At 38.4% G+C, this 22,898-nt stretch overlaps 1 protein-coding gene and 1 long non-coding RNA gene across 2 annotated transcripts in view; both read right to left on the bottom strand.

Moving 5' to 3' along the window:
• Positions 1 to 22,898, bottom strand: part of LOC134198741 (uncharacterized) — a 434,518-nt gene that overhangs the window by 107,085 nt on the left and 304,535 nt on the right. The gene's annotated exons all lie outside the window — the stretch shown is intronic.
• On the bottom strand, positions 8,355 to 9,807 carry LOC101738490 (protein Wnt-4). The gene is made up of 2 exons (XM_012692920.4): positions 9,618 to 9,807; positions 8,355 to 9,359 (listed from the first exon to the last, which is right to left on the bottom strand). Exons 1-2 carry the CDS (start codon positions 9,689 to 9,691, stop codon positions 8,411 to 8,413), a joined length of 1,023 nt encoding a protein of 340 aa, XP_012548374.2. The 5' UTR covers positions 9,692 to 9,807; the 3' UTR covers positions 8,355 to 8,410.

Here is a 22,898-nt window from a genome sequence, read left to right as displayed (position 1 = left end):
TACGGATCCATCAGATCCATCAGATTAGCTCTAACGCTAGGAGTAGGCTTAGGGACCCCGATAATCGTACTAGTCTAACTCGGCAAAGAGTTCGATATGCAACCTAACAAATACATTATTCCGCTGAGTTTCTCGCCGGATCTTCCCAGCGGGTCGCGATTCCGATCCGGTGGTAGATTCATTCACGAAGCAGCTGCTTTTGAGTTTTTAGGTCTCTTTTAGCTCACTCGGGCAGCTGTTAGCAAATTCCATCCGTCTTGGCTCGCCCACCTGTCCTAGTGAAACTGGAAAAAACTTAGGGCCACCAGCAATCCGTCCTTCCCAAAAAATGCAAAAAACACTATAATATGATCTGAAACACCGCAATATACTGGGAAGTGTATTTTATTTAAGTGATCTACCAAAATCGAGGAGAACGTGTAACCCTAATACAAATAGCTAAATTAAAAAAAAAAATACGAGTGAGTACCTACTAATTTTACGTCTCCATTGACGATAGCGGCAGCTTTATCTGTCTTAAAGTAAATCTGACGTTATTCGTGTTTCATTCAAGTGATAATCGAATTCACAGGGTGTTCTGTTATTATTAATATTCAAGTTTTTTTTTCCCTACATATGCGCTGGTAGTCTAAGAGGCTATTGCAGCTACTCCCGGACGGGTAGGTGAGCTCACGGGCTCAACCTAAAAGAATTTGCTGACACTAGCCCTAGCAAGCACAGTGCTTCGCAGAATCTATCCGTAGGCAGCGACTTGGTTCTGCCCCTGGCATTGCTGAAGTCCATGGGCGACGGTAACCACTCACCATTAGGCGGGCCGTATGCTCGTCTGCCTGCTCGGGCAATAAAAAAACATTAACATATCAATGAATTAAAGAAAAAGAAAAGAATCTACCACCGGATCGGAATCGCGGCCCATTGAGAAGATCCGGCGAGAAACTCAGTGGGCTCAAATTTAAGTTTTCATTTAAGGAGCTTAGTATAAGGCTTGTTGTGTAGGCAGCAACTTCGGAACTATGAGCGAAATGTGCACCCTCAATTCTGTTTACCTTGACTTAGTTTAAGAATGTACTGGAATTCCTATTTAATTAAAATTAATTTTAAAAGGATTGGAGCAACACTGCTATAGTAAATGTCCACATTTGCCCGTTGAAATTACCAGTGCCAAGGACGCTAGTGATGGGGCGTGTTGTGATAGGAAGCAATGGGCTTAAAGGATGGGGCCGTTGCTATAGAAGGTGGCCAGAGGAAGGTGGTAATTTATGTTGCTAATCTCTATGGCCTCCGATAACAACTTATCACCAGGTGGACCATGAAATCAATTACCCGTCCACACGATTAAAAAAAAACAGGTGCTAACAATTTCTTATTTGACCAAGAGTCTTGACGCTTTCAAGAACTTCATAATTTTTTTTTTTATTTTTTTTATTTATAACTTCTTATACTAGAAAGTATAAAGGCGGACTTAATGCCATAGGCATTCTCTAACAGTCTACCTTAGGGGAGTGCAGAGATGAAGCTTGGTAGGTGTAGTGTGAAGGGGATATTACTTAAACATATATTATGTGTATATATAACATACATAATACATAGTACTTAAATAAATACATATACATAAATATATAGATATATATAAATATATACATATAAAAACATATATAAACAAATATTATCAATTAGATGACTGCTAACTCTCTGAGAAACAGTTCTCGAACCTTCGTCTTAAACGCTTCACGTGTAGTGGCCGACCTTATTTTGAGTGGGAGCGCATTCCATAGAAGAATAGACTGAATTGTGAATGAAGAATGTAAAAAGTCAGAACTATGTGGAGGACAGCGAAGAAGAAGATTGTGAGATGAACGAAGATTTCGGCTGTGGTCAGACCCTAAGTATTGAAAGGAATTAGTTAAATAAGCAGGTGGATTTGGTGAGTGCAACAAAGAGTAAAGAGTACTGAGAGCACGCAAGCTACGGCGTTGAGGAATGGGGAGCCATTTGAGTTGGGAGCGATAAGAAGATACGTGATCGTATTTCCGAAGATTATAAATAAATCGAATGCAGTTATTGAGAAGCCGGTTGAGTTTATTGAGTAGATCTGCATTCAGGTCAAAGTAGCACACATCACCATAGTCGATCATGGGGAAGACCAAAGTTTGAACGAGCATTGTCTTGGTCTCGGGCGGAAGGAAATTCTTCAGGCGGTAAAGCATACGGAGTGTAAGTGTAACTCGCTGACACACGGAAATGACCTGGGCTCGCCAACTCAGGCTGGAGTCAATAAGTAGGCCTAGGTCCTTTACAACTGAACACCAGTTGATGGTTGAGCCATCATATATAACCGATGGGACATATGCCATATCCAACCGATACAACAAGCGTTGACTTCCAACAATAATAGCCTGACATTTGGCGGGATTCACGCTTATGCCGAAACTGTCAGACCAGGATTTAATGTAGGACAGGTCGTTATTTATTTTACCAACTGCCGAAGACACACTATCGACTCCAGCCTGAGCATAAAGCTGCAAATCATCGGCATATAGATGGTACGCACATTGAAGATTATCGGTAATGAGATTAATAAAAATTGAAAATAGTAGAGGAGAAAGAATGCCGCCTTGAGGAACGCCAGAGTGCAGATCACACCAACTAGAAGAAGACTCGTCCATGTGTATCGACTGCTGACGACCTCGAAGATAGGACGAGAACCAATCCAATGCTCCAGATGAAATCCTAAAATGGGAGAGAATGGATAAGAGGATGTCGTGATTGACGTTATTAAAAGCGTTTGAGAAGTCTATCAGAACCAATACCGTAACCTTTGTGTCCTCCATACCTGCTCTAATATCGCCAATCACTTTAAGGAGTGCGGTAGTAGATTTACTACTACTAGTGGTAGTTAGTACCTCTTGTGAGTCCGCACGGGTAGTACCACCACCCTGCCTATTTCTGCCGTGAAGCAGTAATGCGTTTCGGTTTGAAGGGTGGGCCAGCCGATAAAACTATACTGACACTTCAGAAATCATAACTCAAGGTGGATAGCAGCATTTACGTCGTAGATGTCTATGGGCTCCAGCAACCACCTGTTCCAGCTTTAGAATTAAAAAAGTCTTATTAATTGCGAAAATTACAATAAAATTTTACGAAAACCACATTTATTATTTCTTGTGTAGGTTATTCCAGAGAGAAAGAAGCAAAGAAAGAGAAGATAATAAAAACAGTTTTTCTTTCATTTCCAACTTCCAATACATTATAACAATACGCTGAATGACACAGTTGACGAACACGATCCAAACATGAAAGTTTGCGTTTAAAAAAAAACCCAAAACAATGTTCAGCATTTAATTAGGATGTGAACGCGACCATTATAAATAATAAACGATAAAGAATATTGTTTTACGACTGGATATTGACTCGAATGTAACATTATTTTGATTGGTATTGTCTCTCTCGGACGATAGCCAGCCCCTACTTGCGAAACGCGATTCAAATTTTATACATTTTAAGATGATAATGCTCGTCGTTTTTTTAATCATAATTAAGTCAGCGAAAAAATAATAATTTATTATTAAACTAATACAATGTTTGGAGTACGTTAGGTATTTTTCGAAAATGTTTATATTATGTATTTACAGTACAAAAATTCTGCTTATCGGTACGGCAAAGAAATCAAACGATCCGATTAGAAAAGTTAGGATAGCCGTTTATTTATTTTTTTATTTTTTTATTGCCCTTGTAGGCAATCGAGCATACGACCCATCTGATGGTGAGTGGTTACCGTCGCTCATGGACTTCAGCAATGCCAGGGGCAGAACCAAGCCGCTGCCTACCGCTTAATACTCTCCACAAGCCTCGTTTGAAGAAGAACAGGTCATAGCGCTCTGATGAGACTTTACGCCCACACATCAAATAAGCATTCACGACTTAACCTAACCTAATCTATCTTAAGAAGGGGGGAGGGAGAGAGGAGATCAGTAATACAGGTCTTTGAACCTAGTACAGACTTCAGCTCTTTCAAAGGCTTACAAAATAAATTATAAGGTTAATTTCTATTTGTATTTGTATTTGTACTACATCTTTAAGAGAGAAATAAATAAATTAAATCATTATCGTCATAACCTATCATCTCATCCTATCTGAAATAATAGGAAAACTAAATAATCCATCGACCCCAAAAGCTTGCCAACGTATTTCTGGACTAATTATTTACTTATTCTCATTGCTTTAATAGGCATACGGGAATGGCCAACCTGGTTGTGAGTATTACCGTCAGCAATACCAATGGAATAGTCAAGTCACTGCCTAATATCAAATGCCAATCCAATCCTTAAAAAACATTTACTCCAATTTACAATCGAGTTGAAACCGATGGTAGCAAGTGGCGCGTCGTAGGGTCAATAAATAAATAAATCTCGACTGAATCGTTCTTTTTGATATTATTTTTCATTAATATCGTAATTACTTGAGTTGCCTTCGAAAACAAACCGCAATTTTGTGGTCCGCCTTAATCGTTTATGGGTCTATTATAGGCGTCATAATAACATGTATGCGGTTTTTTAAGTCCACTAATACTGTATTCGTGTGTTAGTCATTCATTAGTTAATCGTTGTTGAAGGGAAATTTTTATGAAGATATGTTTTTTTGAGCGATTCAAGAGGATTCTGTGATGAGTCACTTCTGTATCCGAGGAGATAGGGTACGGGTTTTGAAACTGCTTTAAATTGTAATCGTAGGACGTTCCTGATTGGGTTTTTGATCGCCCCTGCGGCGTTGTGGTCATTTGCCTTAACTATTGCTCCCATCCTCGAATAGCTATTGCAACCCAGAGTCTTTTTTTGTGATTGAGGGTTTACTGGTGCCCCGCAGACCTTTTAAGTTTCACAAGGACAGATGGGCGAGCAAAGGCTTAACCAGAAGGGGCAAGATTTGCTAACAGCTACCCGAGCGCCTCCAAGGGAGACATAACAACTCAAGAGTAGCTGCTACGCGAATGAATCTACTACCGATTCGCAATCGCGACCCGCTGAGGAGATCCGGCGAGAAACTCTACGGGCTGATGTTTTGGTTAGGTTGCACGTCGAACTCTTTGCCGAGTTCGACGAGTACGGTTTCCGGGGTCTCTACTCCTACTGTTAGAGCGGAAGACGTCTAATGCAAGGGTTATTGGATCTGATGGATCCGTAATGACGTGTCTACGGCGACGACGGTGACTGATTATCTGATTATCGATCTAGATTCGACCTCTGGGCTCGATTGAAAATAAGTAATTAACTAAGTTAAGGATATTCAATTCAAGTTCTTGATCAACAACTTCTTGTCAGGTACAAGGAAATCGTGAATTGGGGCTTTGAACTTTGTTGTTTTAAACTTTTTTTAGCATGTCATGAATCTATGTACATATGTAGTTCTTACAACAGAATTCTCCCAACTTGGAGACGTAAATTTAACTTGAAAATTTGCTCAAGTATCAAACACGTATGACAATACAATAAGTCTATAATACTTGGGACAGCCATTTACTTCGTAAAATCAATTGTCTACTTACGCTCATAGTTTAATTTAAACAAAGCCGATAATATTATTATGTGTGAGTGCGTATGTGTGACACTCTTTCTCTAACTTTATATTTGCTGTCCAAAATTTCTATTGCTATAAACATAAATCTCAACATTATTTGTGTATAAATAATATTTATGATGAGTTTATTAGGTGGGTACAGCACTTCACGCGTGTAATATTTCACGATCGACATGCATCGAATCGATTTTATCTTGTGCGTCTCAATCCGATGCAGAATGCTGTCGAATTAAATTTAAATGAACATCGGGAATTTCGTTTTGATGATGCCAAAAGACTTCCATCCTTTATTTTGGATACACATAAATGATCTCGGTCCAATTAATATATGACGTAGCTGTGTTTTTTAATTCGCTTTTATTAGCCTTGAACTGTATCTGACTATGTACCTAATGTAATAAATAAAATTGAACTTCATTTTCAAGAACTTCTAAACGTCCAGTAAATAAAAAAAAATGCTCACATATAGGGGACGTAATATATAAATACTATTATAACTTATATGTAACTAGCTGGAGCCCGTTGTAGTCGTCGTGGCCTAAAGGATAAGACGTCGGGTGCATTCGTATCGAACGATGCAACGGTGTTCGAATCCCGCAGGTGGGTTACCAATTTTCCTAATGAAATACGTACTTTACAAATATTCACGATTGACTTCCACGGTGAAGGAATAGCATCGTGTAATGAAAATAAAACCCACAAAATTATAATATGCGTAATTACTGGTGGTAGGACCTCTTGTGAGTCCGCACGGGTAGGTATCACCACCCTGCCTATTTCTGCCGTGAAACAATAATGCTTTTCGGTTCGGTGGGGCAGCCGTTGTAATTATACTGAGACCTTAGAAGAACTTATATCTCAAGATAGGTGGCGCATTTACGTTGTAGATGTCCATGAACTCCAGTAACCACTTAACAACATGTGGGCTGTGAGCTCGTGCACACAACTAAGCAATAAAAAAATAAAAAAAGCTTCGGTTCACCTAAAAAGCCTACGATTTTTAGTTCATTTATTAAAAAACCTTTTTTTATTCATTTAAAATCGACATATTATTATGATGGTTCTAGAGACTAAAATCATTACAACTAGCGCCACCTATCCGACATTAACGTAACTATGTTTGTCGGAGTGGTAACTTCGCCCTTTAAGTTTGTGCAAAGTTTCATATCAATTAGGTTAACGGTTCTCGAGTTTTAGGTGAACATATTATATACATACACCCATATGTCTTCTTTTATTTACATAGATTTATATTATTAACTGGGCCGGAATGACGAGGGTAAAAAACATCACTTCTAAATCGGGCTTCGGCTATTCAAATTTGTTCTTGTAGTTTTTCAAGTATATGTGTTTATTTATTGCTTCTAGACGGACCGAAAGCATAAGGCTAATTAAAAAAAAAACACTTCACGCATTCGGAGACCGAATATCAACCTTTTTCGAGAAAACACATTTAAATCGAAACAATGTCTATTCTATTCGCAATAACACATAAAAAAGCTATAAGCCTAGTAATAGCTTTACTTGGATGAAGTTTTTATTGAATACCTTTATAAGATTTCTGAAATATTCGTGGTTTCATGGAAAAGATGTTTAATGTACTCAGTTGGACAGCTACAGCACGTTTCCGTCCTTGGACACCTATAAATAGTTAACTTATTATTACTTAGAATAGTATCACCTCTTCCGTAAGTAACATACCTAAATGGTAATTTAGAGATTCACTGGAATATGTTTTTTTTTCTACCTAAGCTGATAGGCTTGAGAGGTTATGTCAGGGTAGCCCTGACAAGTAGGTGAGCTCACGGGGTTCAAACCTGACGACGTTGCTAACACTACCCTAGCAAGAATAGTGCTTCGCAAAATCTACCACCGGATCGGAAACGTTATGATACGGTTTCCAAGTCTCAACTACTTCACACCAGGTGGACGATGAGCCAGTTTACCCGTAATAAAAAAAATATTTTATTCATTATTCTAAGTAGTATTGTATCTAATCCAATAATACTTCTCAAAAATTCTATAATTTAAAAAATATTCACAAAAGTTCATAATTAAATTTTTTGTTCTACTACTAACGTCATCTATTAATTTTTTCAAGAACTAAAATCTTCAAAAACAGATTGGCGTTGATTGTTCCGTTTGAAAATCGAGATGTTTTTCAAACGACTAAGCAAATTCTATCCTCAACAACTACTAGATGGCGCTGTATTAAAAAAAATTTTATAAGCGAAGATTGATTGTGATAACATAGCATGGTTATTTATTGATTTATGCAAGTACATAATATTTATATAATTTATAAATAAAAAATCGACCGTAAAACATGTTCCACGGGATTTTGCGAAGCGAGGTAAGCCGGCGTTAAGTGCGTTAAGTTGTCAATTTTAAGACATAGGAGCTCCCACAAAACATAGGAAATGTTCATGTCCCTCCTGTTGTTAAGATGCTACCTTAGCACACAGTCGTATTACTCGATTCTAACACACCGGACATCCTTAGCGGCATCACGACCTTTTGCTAATATTGTTAAAATTGACCTTTAAATACATTGCAAAAACGGTTACCCTACATCGTGTTTGATGCACAAAAACATTACTAATTAAAATACAAATTGCTTAATTATAATACAAACTATAAAAAGCACATTTCGCAATAAAGTGAAGATGAGATCAGGACGCGCATCAGAAGCGGACCTAGGTCACAAGTCGAGGGAATGCTCTATACTCATTCTACTACGTAACACGACAGCTGGAAAACGAATCCATTGAAATCTAAAGTTACTTCCATAATTTATTTGACAATCCATTAAGCTAATTACATACATTCACCAACCTTATTTACACGTGAATATTTCCGCTTCTTTAACACAAGTATCGCACTCAACGAAACAACAATTCACCATCCTGCATTTGCACCGCGACGTCACATTCTTCTTGGTAGTCAAATAGCCCCTCCCGCAACACAGCGTGGCACAATTATGTCTGTTCTTACACGTTCTACCTTTGGTCCAAACGCACAGATTTGGAGTCTTCTGCAGATAAACCAGGTATTTCTCGTCAGATTTCATTTTCTTCTTAGCTTGCGGTGTTATAGCTCTTTTGGTCGTGTAATTCAATAGCTTCTTCTTCACGGCATGATGGTAGTGCTTCTTTAACAATCCCATGGCAGAGTTGAACGGCCCCAGTCGCTTCCAGCAAGTCTTCGTTGTGCAGGAACCGGAAAAACCGTGGCATTTACACACCTCCCTCATCTGCTCTCCGATGGAGTCAACACCAATCATCACATCTTGTTTTAATGTTTCAGCGATTTGGTCGTTGCCGGCGTGATTGAAATCCAGAAAGTTCTTCATCATTCTCTTGCCTTGCTTGAAGTCGTCGCCGCACCCGTTGACTTTCCATGTGGTGTTCTTTCTGTAGCTACCGACGCATGAGCAGCTCTTCAGCTCTCCGGAAGCGCAGGCTTTCGCGACCGCATGAGTCAACGATGCCGCCAGCAGGGCGTGAATGAAAGCGGTCTCTCTATAGATTTTGTTAAAAATTCTCTTTTTCGCCTTCCCATTGTATATTAGTGAACAGTTCCATCTGTCGTACTGGAAGCTCTCTTCGCAGGCGCTGATGGCCTGTTTCTTCGCGTTCGTCAAAATCTCGAAAAATTTCTTTTCTCTCGTACAGATTTTCGCTTGTCGTTTCGAGGCTATAAACAATTTACATGAACCCGGGTAGATTATGTTCGAGCGATCACTGAAAAGAGCTTCAATCGTCTTTTGTAGAATTGGTTGCGATCTGAAAATCGTATAAAAGCTTAAGCGGAATTCTGTAATCGGGATTGGCGGGCTTCGAGACAATCGAATGAAACATAAAATAAATTCAATTTATAAACAGATTTAGTTCTCGTTTTAAATTCACTCGGATTGTTCGTTAAGAATAAATTTTCAGAAAGGAAACAAGGTTCACATATTTCAAAGTATCTAATGAAATCGAAATTTTGAATTTTTATATAATTTTATGTAACTAAATAGTGATCATAAAATTATAGCTCACCCATTAACATTTTTCGTGGCTGGTATAGAAACGGCACACAAAATCAACAACGATAGAACATTACTACCACGCATATTTATCTATAGTATTCTTCATAATTTTTAAAACGATAACAAAGAATTTCACTTCTATACACCTAAGGTGCTCACGGCACATGCATGCAATTTGCAAATGAGCCATACTAATTGACAGCAAGGGTGCAGTCGATAGGTTATCGAGAAATAGGTGGGTCTCCGCCAAAAATGGTCACGGAAAATCTACGAATCAATGTTAACAAAGAGCTTCGTCATTTCAACAAACAACGGATAAACTGAAAATAAAACAATGCGTCTATCTGCCCGTGGAATTTGTAGATAAAAGGCAAAATATTCAATTGACTAAATAATGCCAAAAAAGACATTTAATTATGTAATTAACTATTTGATTTGCAATTTTTTTATATTGCCTTTATAGGCTGACGAGCCTGCGGCCCACTTGATGGAGTGGAGTGGTCACACTCGGGCAAGGATGTCAGCAATTTCCGAAGAATAGTCAAGCCCCTGCCAATCGCTCAGTACTTACCACAAAAATTCGCTGGAGGAAAGACAAATCTTAGCGCTCAGGAAACACAGTGAAGGAACTACAAAGCGAGTTGGTATGTGGCAAAAAAGACATTTGGAAACTCATTTTGTTCCACACAGAGGTTCCAGGTAGAGTGAATAAACCCCGCTCCGGTGGCCGGCGCTGTGATTCTAAAAACGAAATACCTAATTGGTTTCCTCTCTAACATTTCCTCGGAGTACTCCCCATAGATATAGTACAAAAAATAGGCAAATCCGAAGTCCCTCCGTGGACAAGAGGTTCCCAAAGATCTGTGATATTTGGAAATTCTAACAAGACCCAAATACTGTCTACGTCTCTAGCCTATTCTCAGCCTAGACTTGACGGTCTTATCAAATGCCAAACTAAAAAGGTTCACAGATCCAAACTAGAGTTTTCAGCTACTTTACAGATACTAAACGCATCCATACGAAACAAGCACAAATAAAACATAAACATTGAATATCAAATATCTTGAACAAAGAAAATGACTATAACCGGGAACCCCTTCAGATAAATAGCAATTAAACCAGCGAGGTGATACCTACTTGTATGTATGTACCGTATTTAAATCAAAATAAATCAAGTTAATTGAAGTTAAAATAAGTAACATTAGGAACCGCTATCCGAAAGTAAAAAAATCTATAAACTAGGACCACCGGGCTCCGAGTTCGGAATAAAGTTCCTTCCACAATGTTTCTGTTCAATGGTTATTCCTATTCAAGCCAGGTTTATGGAGAGTCCTCAGTGGTAGGCAACGGCTTGGCAGTGGTCCCTGGTATTACTGATGTCCATGAGCGCCGGTAAGTGCTCGCCATAATAAGGGCCGAATACTCGTCTGCTTACAAAGAAAAAAAAAACATTGATTTTGAACGTAAATGAATATCAGGTCTTTACCTACGAAATTTTAGGTTTTGATCACGACCCGTGGAGTTTGTTAAAAAGGCGTGTCAAGGACTATAAAAGAATGTGGATATTACATTATTTGCGTATGCCGTTATGTAAAAAGCTTAATCTAGTTAGTCCAGAACTTTATGTCATAGTCATACCTAGTGACCTAGTCCCTCACATCGACCTGCATCAAAGCGCTTTGTAGACTCACTTTCCTACCTAGACACGCCAAGTTTCGTAAGTAACGTTATTTCTGGTAAGCTATTTCCACAATCATTAACTTGAAATCTGTCTGCATAACATGACATATTGAATATTAATTTTTAAAACGCTCTAAAATAAGATAATGGATGATAAACAAATAAGTATGTAGCGCTAATGGAAATCTTTCGTGGCTCTGGAATGACTGGTTCTGCGCGGATCGATACGGAACGACGCGCCGCTCCGCAAATAGTGAAGTTTATAGCACATGTCTTTGTACATCCAGCATACAGTATTACTGTTTAGAGCATTCCTACTTTTAATTACACTCATTTGTTAAGCGAACCGACGTATTTAAATTAAAAATGGACTTAGATATTAATTAGATATTAAGTCTGGTTTTCGAGTTTTCATCTTTAATGCCTTAAATACGGTCGACCTTGCCAAGGTCATAAAAAAGGCAACTATCGTTAAGGACTCTTTTCAAAGCAGGTCTGAAGTAGGACATGTCACAACGTTCCTGAAATGCCTTGGAGCGAAATTAGTTCCACAGACGAAAGTTACGTGGCAAAAGATTTTTATTTTTTTATTGCTTAGTTGGATAGACGAGCTCACAGCCCACCTGGTGTTAAGTGGTTACTGGAGCCCATAGACATCTATAACGTAAATGCGCCACCCACCTTGAGATATAAGTTCTAAGGTCTCAGTATAGTTATAAGGGCTACCCCACCCTTCAAAACTTAACGCATTACTGCTTCACGGCAGAAATGGACGGGGAGGGTGGTACCTACCCGTGCGGACCCACAAGAGGTCCTACCACCAGTAAAAACACATATACATAGGTCCCAAATATATTAAAATCAGGTTCCAAATATATTAAAATCATAACTACCCTCCCTTAAAAACTGATGTTCCCTCACTAGTAGAGTAAGCAATAGACTACCGTAAGTAAGACTACCGTAAGTAAGACTACCGTAGTGACTGTAGCTAGTACTTTAATGACCAAATCAATTTCCACAACTAATTTAACAAATCTTATATTTTTAATAACGTTCTGTTTAATTAGTGTCTCCCTCTAATTATTCTGTTGTTGTCATAATATTTACGTTATCACTGAGTATCAAAATGTATACCTACTCAACTAAAGCACTAATTATATGCAGAACATTTTTATGCTTGAAAATAATAGTAGAGGTCCCGCAGTAGTCGAAATTCGACTATAATTAATTGAAATTGTAATTCACTATTATGATTGTATTTTATACTTCTATAATCACAAATTTTGCCAAGATTACACTATAAAAAATATTAACAGAGACAAACAATATTTAATCTATTCTAAATTTGACAACAGACGCCAAGAACAAAAGTTTGACAATAAATAGTATGCATGCGTGTGTGCGTCAAATACATGGTACGTAGTGTGTGTAATGTTTTCTTTATTGATATAATGTATCTTTTATACATTATCTAAAAAAAATATTAGCATTGTGCACTTCTTCTCTGTATTCTCTATAAGTGTGGAAAATTTCATACTTCTCCGTCCGCGCAATTTTCGTAAAAAGGGATACAAAGTTTTTGCTTAACGTATTAATATATAGATATAACTGTCTCCATTTGAAAAGTATCCGAAAACAGAACTCACATTCCCAATTCGAAAAATGACATTGTCCTAACAAAACGCCCGCACACCGCACATTCATTTCCATTCGTCTTTATTGTGTTCATTTTGTTGTTACGATACACACGTGTATAACGTGGAACATGCAACACAATGTGCACATAGCTTTACAATGGAGCTATTGTTCACACAGCGGGAGGTATTCTAATAACTTTTAATGGATGCAACTTTTGAGCTCATACCGTTGGATTAAGAAGGAAATAGATGCGAGAGAATCAGATATTAAAATCTATATATTATTTTAATTAAAGACTTTTCATATTGTGGCTGCTATGTATATGAAAGTTTAATAGAGACTATTTTAAATATTATAACGTTATGAAAAGTCCTTTACGACAAATCAGCGATTTTGTTGATTAAATTCTGACACAGAAATTTAAGTCAAGGGAACTTAGCCCACTGAGTTTCTCGCCGGATCTTCTCAGTGGTTCAAGTTTCCGATCCGGTGGAAGATTCTGCGAAGCACTGTTCTTACCAGGGCCAGTATTAGCAACATTCCCGATTTGAGCCCCGTGAGCTCACCTACACGTCAACGAGAAGCTGAAATAGCCTCTCAAGGCTATCAGCATAGGTAGGAGAAAAAAATTGGTTGACTGTAAAGTCGGTTTACTGACGATAGTATAACGTCATAAGAAAATACTGATGGAATGGTTCATTTTTCAAAAGAAAATTTTAATTTTATTTGTTTGATAGATATTTTGTATGGACAATTGACACCACATTCACTTTCCACTGAACTTCATACTTGACGAAAACATGTAAATGTATTATTGTATAGCAGCTGTCCACGCGGATGCATCGCTCACTCAAGTAGGAGAGAGACAGATGTCGAACGCTGCCGAACGCGGAGGCCGATTGTGCCTTTTTGTCGCTCGTTGCGCGCTCTCGCTTGCACTTCAAGCCTTAAATGGAACGCCTCAATAAGTCATGTTTTTTCGTGCGTGCAGCCGGCTCCATCGAATTATAAGACGTTGTCACGTCAAAAAAGGAACTTTTTATCAAATGATTATCTGATAAAACTTGTCGTCTATTATTCATTACTTCCTTTTCGAGTGATACATTCTCGTTTACTGGTGGCATGTCGTACTGAAAGCCACACTAGTAAATAGCACCGACCTTGGGTTTTCTGCGGAACAGCTATGCCTCTAGTTTTAAGAGTGGGGCAGCCGTTAGAGTTTATATCCTAATGTAGGTGGTGGCATTTACGTTATAGATGTCTATGGGCTCCGATAACGACCTAACACCAGGTGAGCCATGAGCCTAATACACCTAAACAATAAAAATAAAAAACTCATCGTTTTTTTTTACGTTCATTGCATACCGGTAACATTTTGAATTGTCTACGTCTACGAACTAGTCTCGTGCGACCTTCTTTGACCGCTGAAATGAATAGGAAAAACCTTATTCTGTCGAGAGCTATTCACGTCCGCACCTGCATTAAGCATTCCCAATGGCCAAGCGTACCCTGAAAACGTGACCTAGATTCAGAAACAGGTTTCAGCAACATCGAAATCAGTTTCTGTCAGTTAAAACGCTGAAATATATGGACCGCAGTATCGTGGATCAGTTTTTATTGATAATTATTTCGCTTTGTTAAGCTTTGTTAGTTTTAAGATTAGATTTAAAGGTTCCTGTTGACTAATTATATGTATAATATTAAAAACATTGTTTTCTGAACAATGGTATTTCTATACTAATATTATAAAGAGGAAAGATTTGTTTGTTTGTTTGTTTCGAATAGGCTCCGAAACTACTGGACCGATTTGAAAAAATATTTTTCCATTAGAAGCCGACATTGTCCCTGATGAACATAGGCTACTTTTTTTATTATTATATTTTTTTTTTTTTTTTTGTTTTCATGTGTGTTTTAATGTTTCCGAAGCGAAGCGAGAGCGGGTCGCTAGTTATCTATATATTGAATTGCTGTTCGTTAGTCTCGCTAAAACTCGAGAACGGCTGGACCGATTTGACTAATTTTGGTCTTGAAATATTTGTGGAAGTCCAGAGAAGGTAGTTAAAAGGTAGATAAATATGAAAATGCTCAGAATTAAATAAAAATAACAATTTTGTTTTTTCTTTGATGTGTATGATTTAAGTTTATTTCATACAAAACTTTAGGTCTTTTATTTATAGATTGAGGCACTACGAAGTCTGCCGGGTCAGCTAGTTTCAAATAAAAAAAATTACTTAAAAAAAAATTTCTCGTCGTTTCTCTTTCGTCTAAAATGGCGTCTGAGCTTTTTCTTTTAAATATTGAGGCGACCTCTATACCAGTCTATACTAATCAGTTCTGAATCGACCGTGTGTCTCAATGTCTTTATTGTGATATCTACGTGCTTTGGTAAAGACTTAAAAACCGGATCGGTGTGAGTTGTTAAGTAACAAGCATTTTAAACAGTCAGCGTCTTATCGATGCTTAATACAACAGATAAACATGCCGTAAATTTAAAACGTATATTGAAAATCGATTTCGATACTTATATACATTAATTTAGATTTAGATTTTAGAAATTTGGTCATTAATTTAACTTAACAACGGAATCAATCCGGAAGTATATATATATATATTATATATAGCCTGTCGAACAAAAATAAAACTAAACTAGCTCACGGACGTCGAAAATATCGATGAACATATAGCTACACAGAACCTCCTCCTTTTTTTGAATTCGGTTAAATATACTTCACAATTAGCTGTTTCGGAAATTCATCATGCGAATCTCTTAGGACGTTAAAAAGTCTAATTGGGCTACTAAGGAAACTAAGATCGATCACAACTCATAACTTATAATGAACGAGACTCGAGTATTAAGGCGGAGTCTCACAAACCCAAGGCTCGAGAAAATATTGCACGAAAGAGACCGTTATGCCAGTTCATTTTTTTTCCCTACCTATACTGAGATTATGAGAAAGTGGAGGAATTTATATACTTGGGGTCGCTGATCTCTAACAGTGGTAACTGCGAAGAAGAAATCGGACGCCGTATCGGGATGGGTAAAAGTGGCATGACTAGCCTCGATAAAATCTGGATAGACCGTAATATTCGCCGAGTAACTAAGATGCGTCTGGTTCGTACGTTGGTCTTCTCTATCTTCCTGTACGGGGTGGAGACTTGGTGTCTCAGGAAAAAGGAACGCAAAAAGATTGAGGCGTTTGAAATGTATTGCTGGAGAAAGCTGCTACGCATTCCTTGGACAGCTATGAGAACCAATGTCTCCATCCTCGAAGAGCTGAAGGTCACCAAGCGCCTGCTGACTATGTGCCAGGAAAGGATCCGGAGTTTCTTTGGGCACATAATGCGATCCTCATTGCACAGCCTAGAGAAACTCACAACTCTCGGACAAATGGAGGGGAAGCGCGCTAGAGGAAGAGCGCCAGCTAGATGGGTTGACCAACTCAAGGAGGTGACTGGAGGCCAGATATGGGGAGCGGTACATATGGCGCAGAACCGGACCGAGTGGAGAAGATTGACATACAGTCACGATCCTCAGCATTGAGGGAACGACCAGAAAGAAGAAGAATACTGATAGCCTTGAGAGACTAATACAGCTTTGCCCTAACACGTAGGTGAGCTCACGGGACTCAAGCCGGAGTGTTGCTAACACTGGCCCTAGCAAGGGCAGTGCTTTGCAGAATCTACCACCGGATCGGAAACGCGACCCACTGAGAAGATCCGGCGCGAAACTCAGCGGGCTAGAAACTCAGTGGGCTCCTCCAGTTCATGAGAGCTACTCGTAGTATAGAACGTAAACTTTACATGTATAGTTAATATGTTAGTAACCGCTCTTCTCAAGTCCCGGCCAACACAGCGTTTTATGTCTTTCAATCTATGTCTTTCAATGCAAAAGATATATGCGATATAAATCTACCAAAGGAAAAACGCTTCAATGATTGGAATATCTATCTAATCTCCTTCGGTATTTCAATGAGCCGCTCTTTTCTGCCTTTGATTAGAATAAACAAAAATCATTACGATGTTTCCAAAATGTATATAATTTGTTGTTAATTAAATTCAAGCTGAACGTTCGATTCCTTAGTCGTATCAAATTTCGAACCTTGTGTTATTACGCTTGACAAATAAATTAATGTTTTTTTTAATGATTAATATTTTCTCATTACAAATATTTTTTTTTAAATTTGACTATTAAAAACTTGACTTATAAATTAAAGACACGCTTCGCTATGACCATTGTTAAAGACGCTTAACAACCTTACATAAATTTAAATAAACCAAAACATTAGTTGAATCATAAAAACGTTTGTGTTCCTAGTACCAGAGTGTGTGAGAGCCTTAAATGAGGGAAACGAGAGGGAATTGCTCACGCAACGCTTAACTAGAATTGTTTCGAAACAAGGTTTGATTTCCTGGAAAATTTATTATTTAAATTTCTTTGTTAACGGAACCCAATATGAATAACCTAAATTTTTTTTAAAAGTTGGAACTTAAAATTGCCGCGGCAGAACTAAGCAGGTAATATTCATCCATCAGTAGAAAGTAATGGCAGTTTTAAGTAGCCTATTTGAGATTACGGACTGCTACGCCTGACTTATTCCCCGTTGGGACAAACGTACTCTTGAGTGGAGACCGGGAATTAGCAAACCTAGTTAAATACAAACAAACATGCTCACAAGGCTTTCACTGGTGGTAGGACCTCTTGTGAGTCCGCGCGGGTAGGCACCACCACCCTGCCTATTTCTGCCGTGACGCAGTAACGTGTTTCGGTTTGAAGGGTGGGACAGCCGTTGCAACTATACTTGAGACCTTAGAACTTGTATCTCAAGGTGGATGCCGCGTTTACGTTGTACATGTCCAGTAGCTGACCAAACAGCACCAGGTGGGCTGTGAGCTCGTCCACCCATCGAAGCAACAAAAAAAAGGCTAATACTCATGTAATAATAATAAAATAGCTTTTTACAGTAGGCCAACATAAGATAAGTATAATCTTCAAACAAAGTCGCACAACTGCAATGATGAGTTGCTTTATTTATTGAACGTTTGTTCTGTGAGGGTGAAAAGCGTGCCGGTGCTAAGGACATTGACCCCTGGCGCGGGACCGACTGGGCTACAAAGGTCTAAGGCTAACATTCGCTCCCCTGTAAACAAAATACTCCAAGAATACATGTTATGGTCGTAATCAGTAGTGTTGGGATTGATTGTTATTTGTGCACTAGTGAAATCCGGTAACGTTTTGCTATTACTGACGCTGATTGTACGAAAAACATCGATTTCTTCGAACCAATCGGAACTGTCGTACGTTGAGGGTATTATGATAGAAACTTTTCTTGAAATGTCTACAGCAACTGTGCTAAGTTTGTAATTATATTATTGATATATTTTGATGTGAAACATCTATAGGCGTACGTAAACTCGATTGCAGACGTGGCGACGCATTTTTTATTTATTTTTTATTTTGCTTAGATGGGCGGACGAGCTCACAGCCCACCTCATATTAAGCAGTAACTGGAGCCCATAGACATCTAAAACGTAAATGCGCCACCCACCTTGAGATATAAGTTCTAAGGTCTCAGTATAGTTACAACGTTAGTATAGTTCAAGCCGAAACGCATTACTGCTTCACGGCAGAAATAGGCGGGGTGGTGGTACCCGGTAAAAAAGACGTGGCGACGCGTCGACATGCACAAGCGACTTTTTCTTAGTATTAATATTTTATTTTTCATTTTGTCACATGAATTTCCTATCGTAAACATTATTTTTATGCATCTGTACCTGTACAAAATAATATCAATGTTTCACATCTGCCCGCCTTTACGCGCTAGCTAATATTTATTTATTTTTAATACTTATAATATTTTTATAAAAAAAAAACTAATATTTTTATATAGTTCTGCTAGACTTTAAAAATAAAATAATATTTAAACTAAAACTTTAAGCTTCATCAGTAAAAGCAAACATCTCTCGCGTCTCACTAATAACTATTAACAAATGTACTTTCTCATACTTAGTTCAGTGTTAACAAAATACATATACAATTAAATATATACAGAATCGATACACAATAATGGAACATCACATTAATAATTAAGTCACTAATAGCTTGGAGAAGGTGTTCCATTCTGCATGTCGATTCAAAGAAGTTTAAAAAATAAATAAATTTAATAAAATTTGTTCACACTTAAATGACGTTGAAACTATACAGGTAAAAACAAGATTTAAAGAAAAGGTTCGCCTACACAGCGATTGAAAATTAACACTTAACGGGCTACGACCCGACTAGACAGGCAACGCCCGACAATAAACATCCTCTTACCAAATAATAATCGTTATCAAGATGTTTCAACAAAATGTTTCGTGAGATTTTCTCTATTTTAGATTCGTTAATAACTTCGTGAAATGCTATCAAATCCATACTGCAAGTACTTACCTACTAAAATTATAAAAGTGTAAGAATGTTTGTTTGTGTGTTGGTTTATCCTTCTTTCGTGAAATTAACTCCCTTTTATCCCGAAAACATATTTCATTCCCAAGGGAAACTGTTTTATTATCTTTAGAAAAACTACATGACACTTTTCCTTGCCAACGCGGGTGAAGTCATTAATATACTCTCTCAGGCTAGCGCTCGAGAATTCGCCTACCGACCCGACAATGCTGGAATAACCCTTTTTTTGGTGAAGACGAAATCGCCGGACTTCCGCCCTCCACTAGGGATGGTGGGTAGGGTATGTCGGAGTCGAACCGACTGAAACCTCCTGTCGCTCAACAACTCACGTCGGAACCTCGCATGAGACAGAACTCATGAAAAGGCAAAGGTGGGAAAGTGAAGCGCTTAGTGGGGTAGCACATCTCTCCCTTGGGACGCCGGACCGGCGGTCGTCGGCGCCACGACCACCAGTTCTCTGATCGGCAGGCTATCCGAAACCCGCCTAAATGGCACCGGTTAAAATGGGTTATCCTACGGGATACCCTGCTGGGTCAGAACCAGCGTGGGTTGAGGATAGTCGGCCTTTCATCCCCCCGATGCTCTTGCTTAAAACGCGTGCAGAACAGCTTGCACGTCCTCTTCTTAGGCCCCCCTCGCCGGTCCCAAGACCGACATATGAGGGGGGCCTGAAACACTTATAGGGCCAGGGCTTGGGCGAGATTCGCCTCCCTGGCCCCCACTCGAAAGCGGCGGGCTTGTGCGTCTCTCACGCGCCCCGCCGCCTCCTTCTGCAAGATGGTGCACTCGTAGAAGTCGAGCATCGCCTTCCATGATTCGTCGCCGCCGAGTATCGATGCCACAGCACTCGGCAACGACAAGTCGTTTCCTATTTTTGCGACGTAGTCACGGCGCCACCCCTCCCGTGCGGGTCAGACGACGAACGTATGCTCCGTCGTGTCCAAGTCGCAACCACAATGGTGGCACTCTGCCGTCGTCTCGGCTACGATCCGGTGCAGGAACTCACCGAAGCATCCATGCCCAGAGAGAAACTGCCTATTTTTATCTCTGATTTCTCGATTTAAATAACAGTACACATGTTGGGTTTGGTATAAACGTCAATTCACCTACAAAAAATCATTAAACATGCAGTTAATAAATTTTATAAAGGATAAAATGTTAGTGATAAAATCCTCCATCCCACAATGTGGTTTGAGCCGCTTTATGAGGACACTAGACTTTGAAGTGAAGTTGAGGCTGAGTTTTCTAAGTACTCTCTGTATTATGTCGTTATAGAACCATTCTTTTTTGTTAAAGCATATCTTTTGTCTAAAGATATTTATGATCGACTAACTTGTGTATAATATAACTAGAATGTATTGATTTAGAAGTTTAATTAATATATTGAATATGTTGATCCACTTTCTGCTTTGAATCTAGCGCATATTAGTTGTAACGTGTTGAAACTAAGGTCCCAAAAGAACAGGCGTTAAAATCTAAGGGTTCTATAAAAGTATTCCTCAAGACATCATATTATATTTTTATCGAAAAAGAACCAACTAAACTTTTTACTGTTACATTAACAAAATTGACCTAAGCCAGTGATGTAAACGTTACGTTGTCTATACTAATATTATAAAGAGGAAATATTTGTTTGTTTGTTTGTATTGAATAGGCTCTGAAACTACTGAATCGATTTGAAAAATTCTTTCACTGTTTGGAAGCACCGCTATTCCCGAGTGACATAAATCTTTTTTGAAAAAAACTAGGGATCCTTACTAAAACTCCAATAAGGTAAGCCAAGGTGTAAAAAAATTGCCTAAAATATTCTTTACATTGCGTGCCCTGCGAAAACTATTGATGATAGAATAAAATAATGTATTACGACTATGTAGAACACATTATTATTTACAAAAAGTGTTGCAACAGCATATGTCTGACTATTATAGTTATACCGTAATAAGTGTTCTTTTATTTAAAAAAATAAAACAACGCCAAATATCGTTAAAATTTCTGTTAAAGACCCGAGCGGAGCCGGAGCGGGCCGCTTGTTAATTATAAAGCGTTATGGGTAATCATTAATATATGGATCGTGCGAGCTTGAGATTCGAAGACGTATCGGGATAGCAAAAAGTGCCATGTCTCAGCTTGATAGCATCTAGTCCGATAGAAACATCTCCATTAAAACCAAGCGTAAACTTGTAACAAGTCTTGTGTTTTCTGTTTTCTTATATGGGGCGGAGACATGGACTCTGAAGAAAGCTGATCGAAGTCAGATCGACGCGTTTGAGATGTGGTGCTGGAGGAAAATGCTGCCGATTCCCTGGACGGCGCATCGGACAAACGCATCAACCCTGGAAGAACTAGGCGTCTCCTTAAGACTCTCCACCATTTGCCTACGTAGGATTTTAGAGTTTTTCGGTCACGTTGCGAGGAAAAAAGGTGACAATCTCGAAAGACTTCTCATCACCGGCAAAGTGGAAGAAAAGAGGCGTAGTATAGGGGGCGTAGTCCCATGCGCTGGTCTGATCAGATTAAGACGACTTTGGAATCCAGCATCAATGTCGCTATCCACTGCGCGGAGGACAGAAGTGAATGGAGGAACATAGTCCTAACAAAAGTGCTCAGTAAAGGTCACGACCCTCAGAACTGAGGAATACGAGGCACGGAGGAGGATGGGTAATCAATACACCTTATACACGTAAGGAATGCATGTTTGCTAATTAGACGAGGAAATAGATATACACATAATAATCACTTTTAATATATTGTATTGTACAAAGTTTAATCGTTTGATCAATAGACAGACATGTACTCGTTGACGAGTAAGATGTACTTTAACAAATTTATTATTACTAGAGGTCCCGCAGTAGTCGAAATTCGACTATAATTAATTGGAATTGTAAGTTTTTACACTATTATGATTGTATTTTATACTACTATAATCACAAATTTCACCAAGGCTACACTGATTTTTTTTTTAATAAAGACAAACAATATTTAATCTGTTCTCAATTTGACAACAGACGTCAAGAACAAAAGTTTGACAATAAATAGTATGCATGCGTGTGTGCGTCAAATACAGGGTATGTAGTGTGTGTAATGTTTTCTTTATTGATTTAATGTATCTTTTATGCATTATTTAAAAAAAATATTAGCATTGTGCACTTCTTCTCTGTATTCTCTATAAGTGAAGAAAATTTCATACTCCTCCGTCCGCACAATTTTCGTAAAAAGGGATACAAAATTTTTGCTTCACGTATTAATATATAGATATTGTAAACAAATATAAGGGACACAGTTTGATTCCGTCAAATACCGTTAAATGTCTGTTTTTTTTTATTTGTACTCATTTAGCTTACGTTACGGCCCATTCAATAACAAGTTTCAATAAACGCAATGAAATTATTTGTGTGTTATATCGTGTTCTGTTACAATTTTGATATACGAGACTTTGATTTCGCTTCTAAAAGTGGATGGAATTAATGATATGATGTCTACATCCGTCGTGGTTCCGTAAAAAATGAATAACAAGTGGGCTATGAACTATTC

This window comes from Bombyx mori, chromosome 4 (assembly GCF_030269925.1).
Source record: "Bombyx mori chromosome 4, ASM3026992v2".
Classification (NCBI taxonomy): domain Eukaryota; kingdom Metazoa; phylum Arthropoda; class Insecta; order Lepidoptera; family Bombycidae; genus Bombyx; species Bombyx mori.
This window is presented reverse-complemented; position numbering and strand designations above follow the sequence as displayed.

Excerpts from the sequence above, each read along its gene's own strand:
- LOC101738490 (XM_012692920.4), bottom strand. The coding sequence starts at position 9,691 with ATGCGTGGTAGTAATGTTCTATCGTTGTTGATTTTGTGTGCCGTTTCT. Across the intron at positions 9,360-9,617 it reads GCCACGAAAAATGTTAATGG|ATCGCAACCAATTCTACAAA; the intron begins GTGAGCTATAAT and ends TACGATTTTCAG.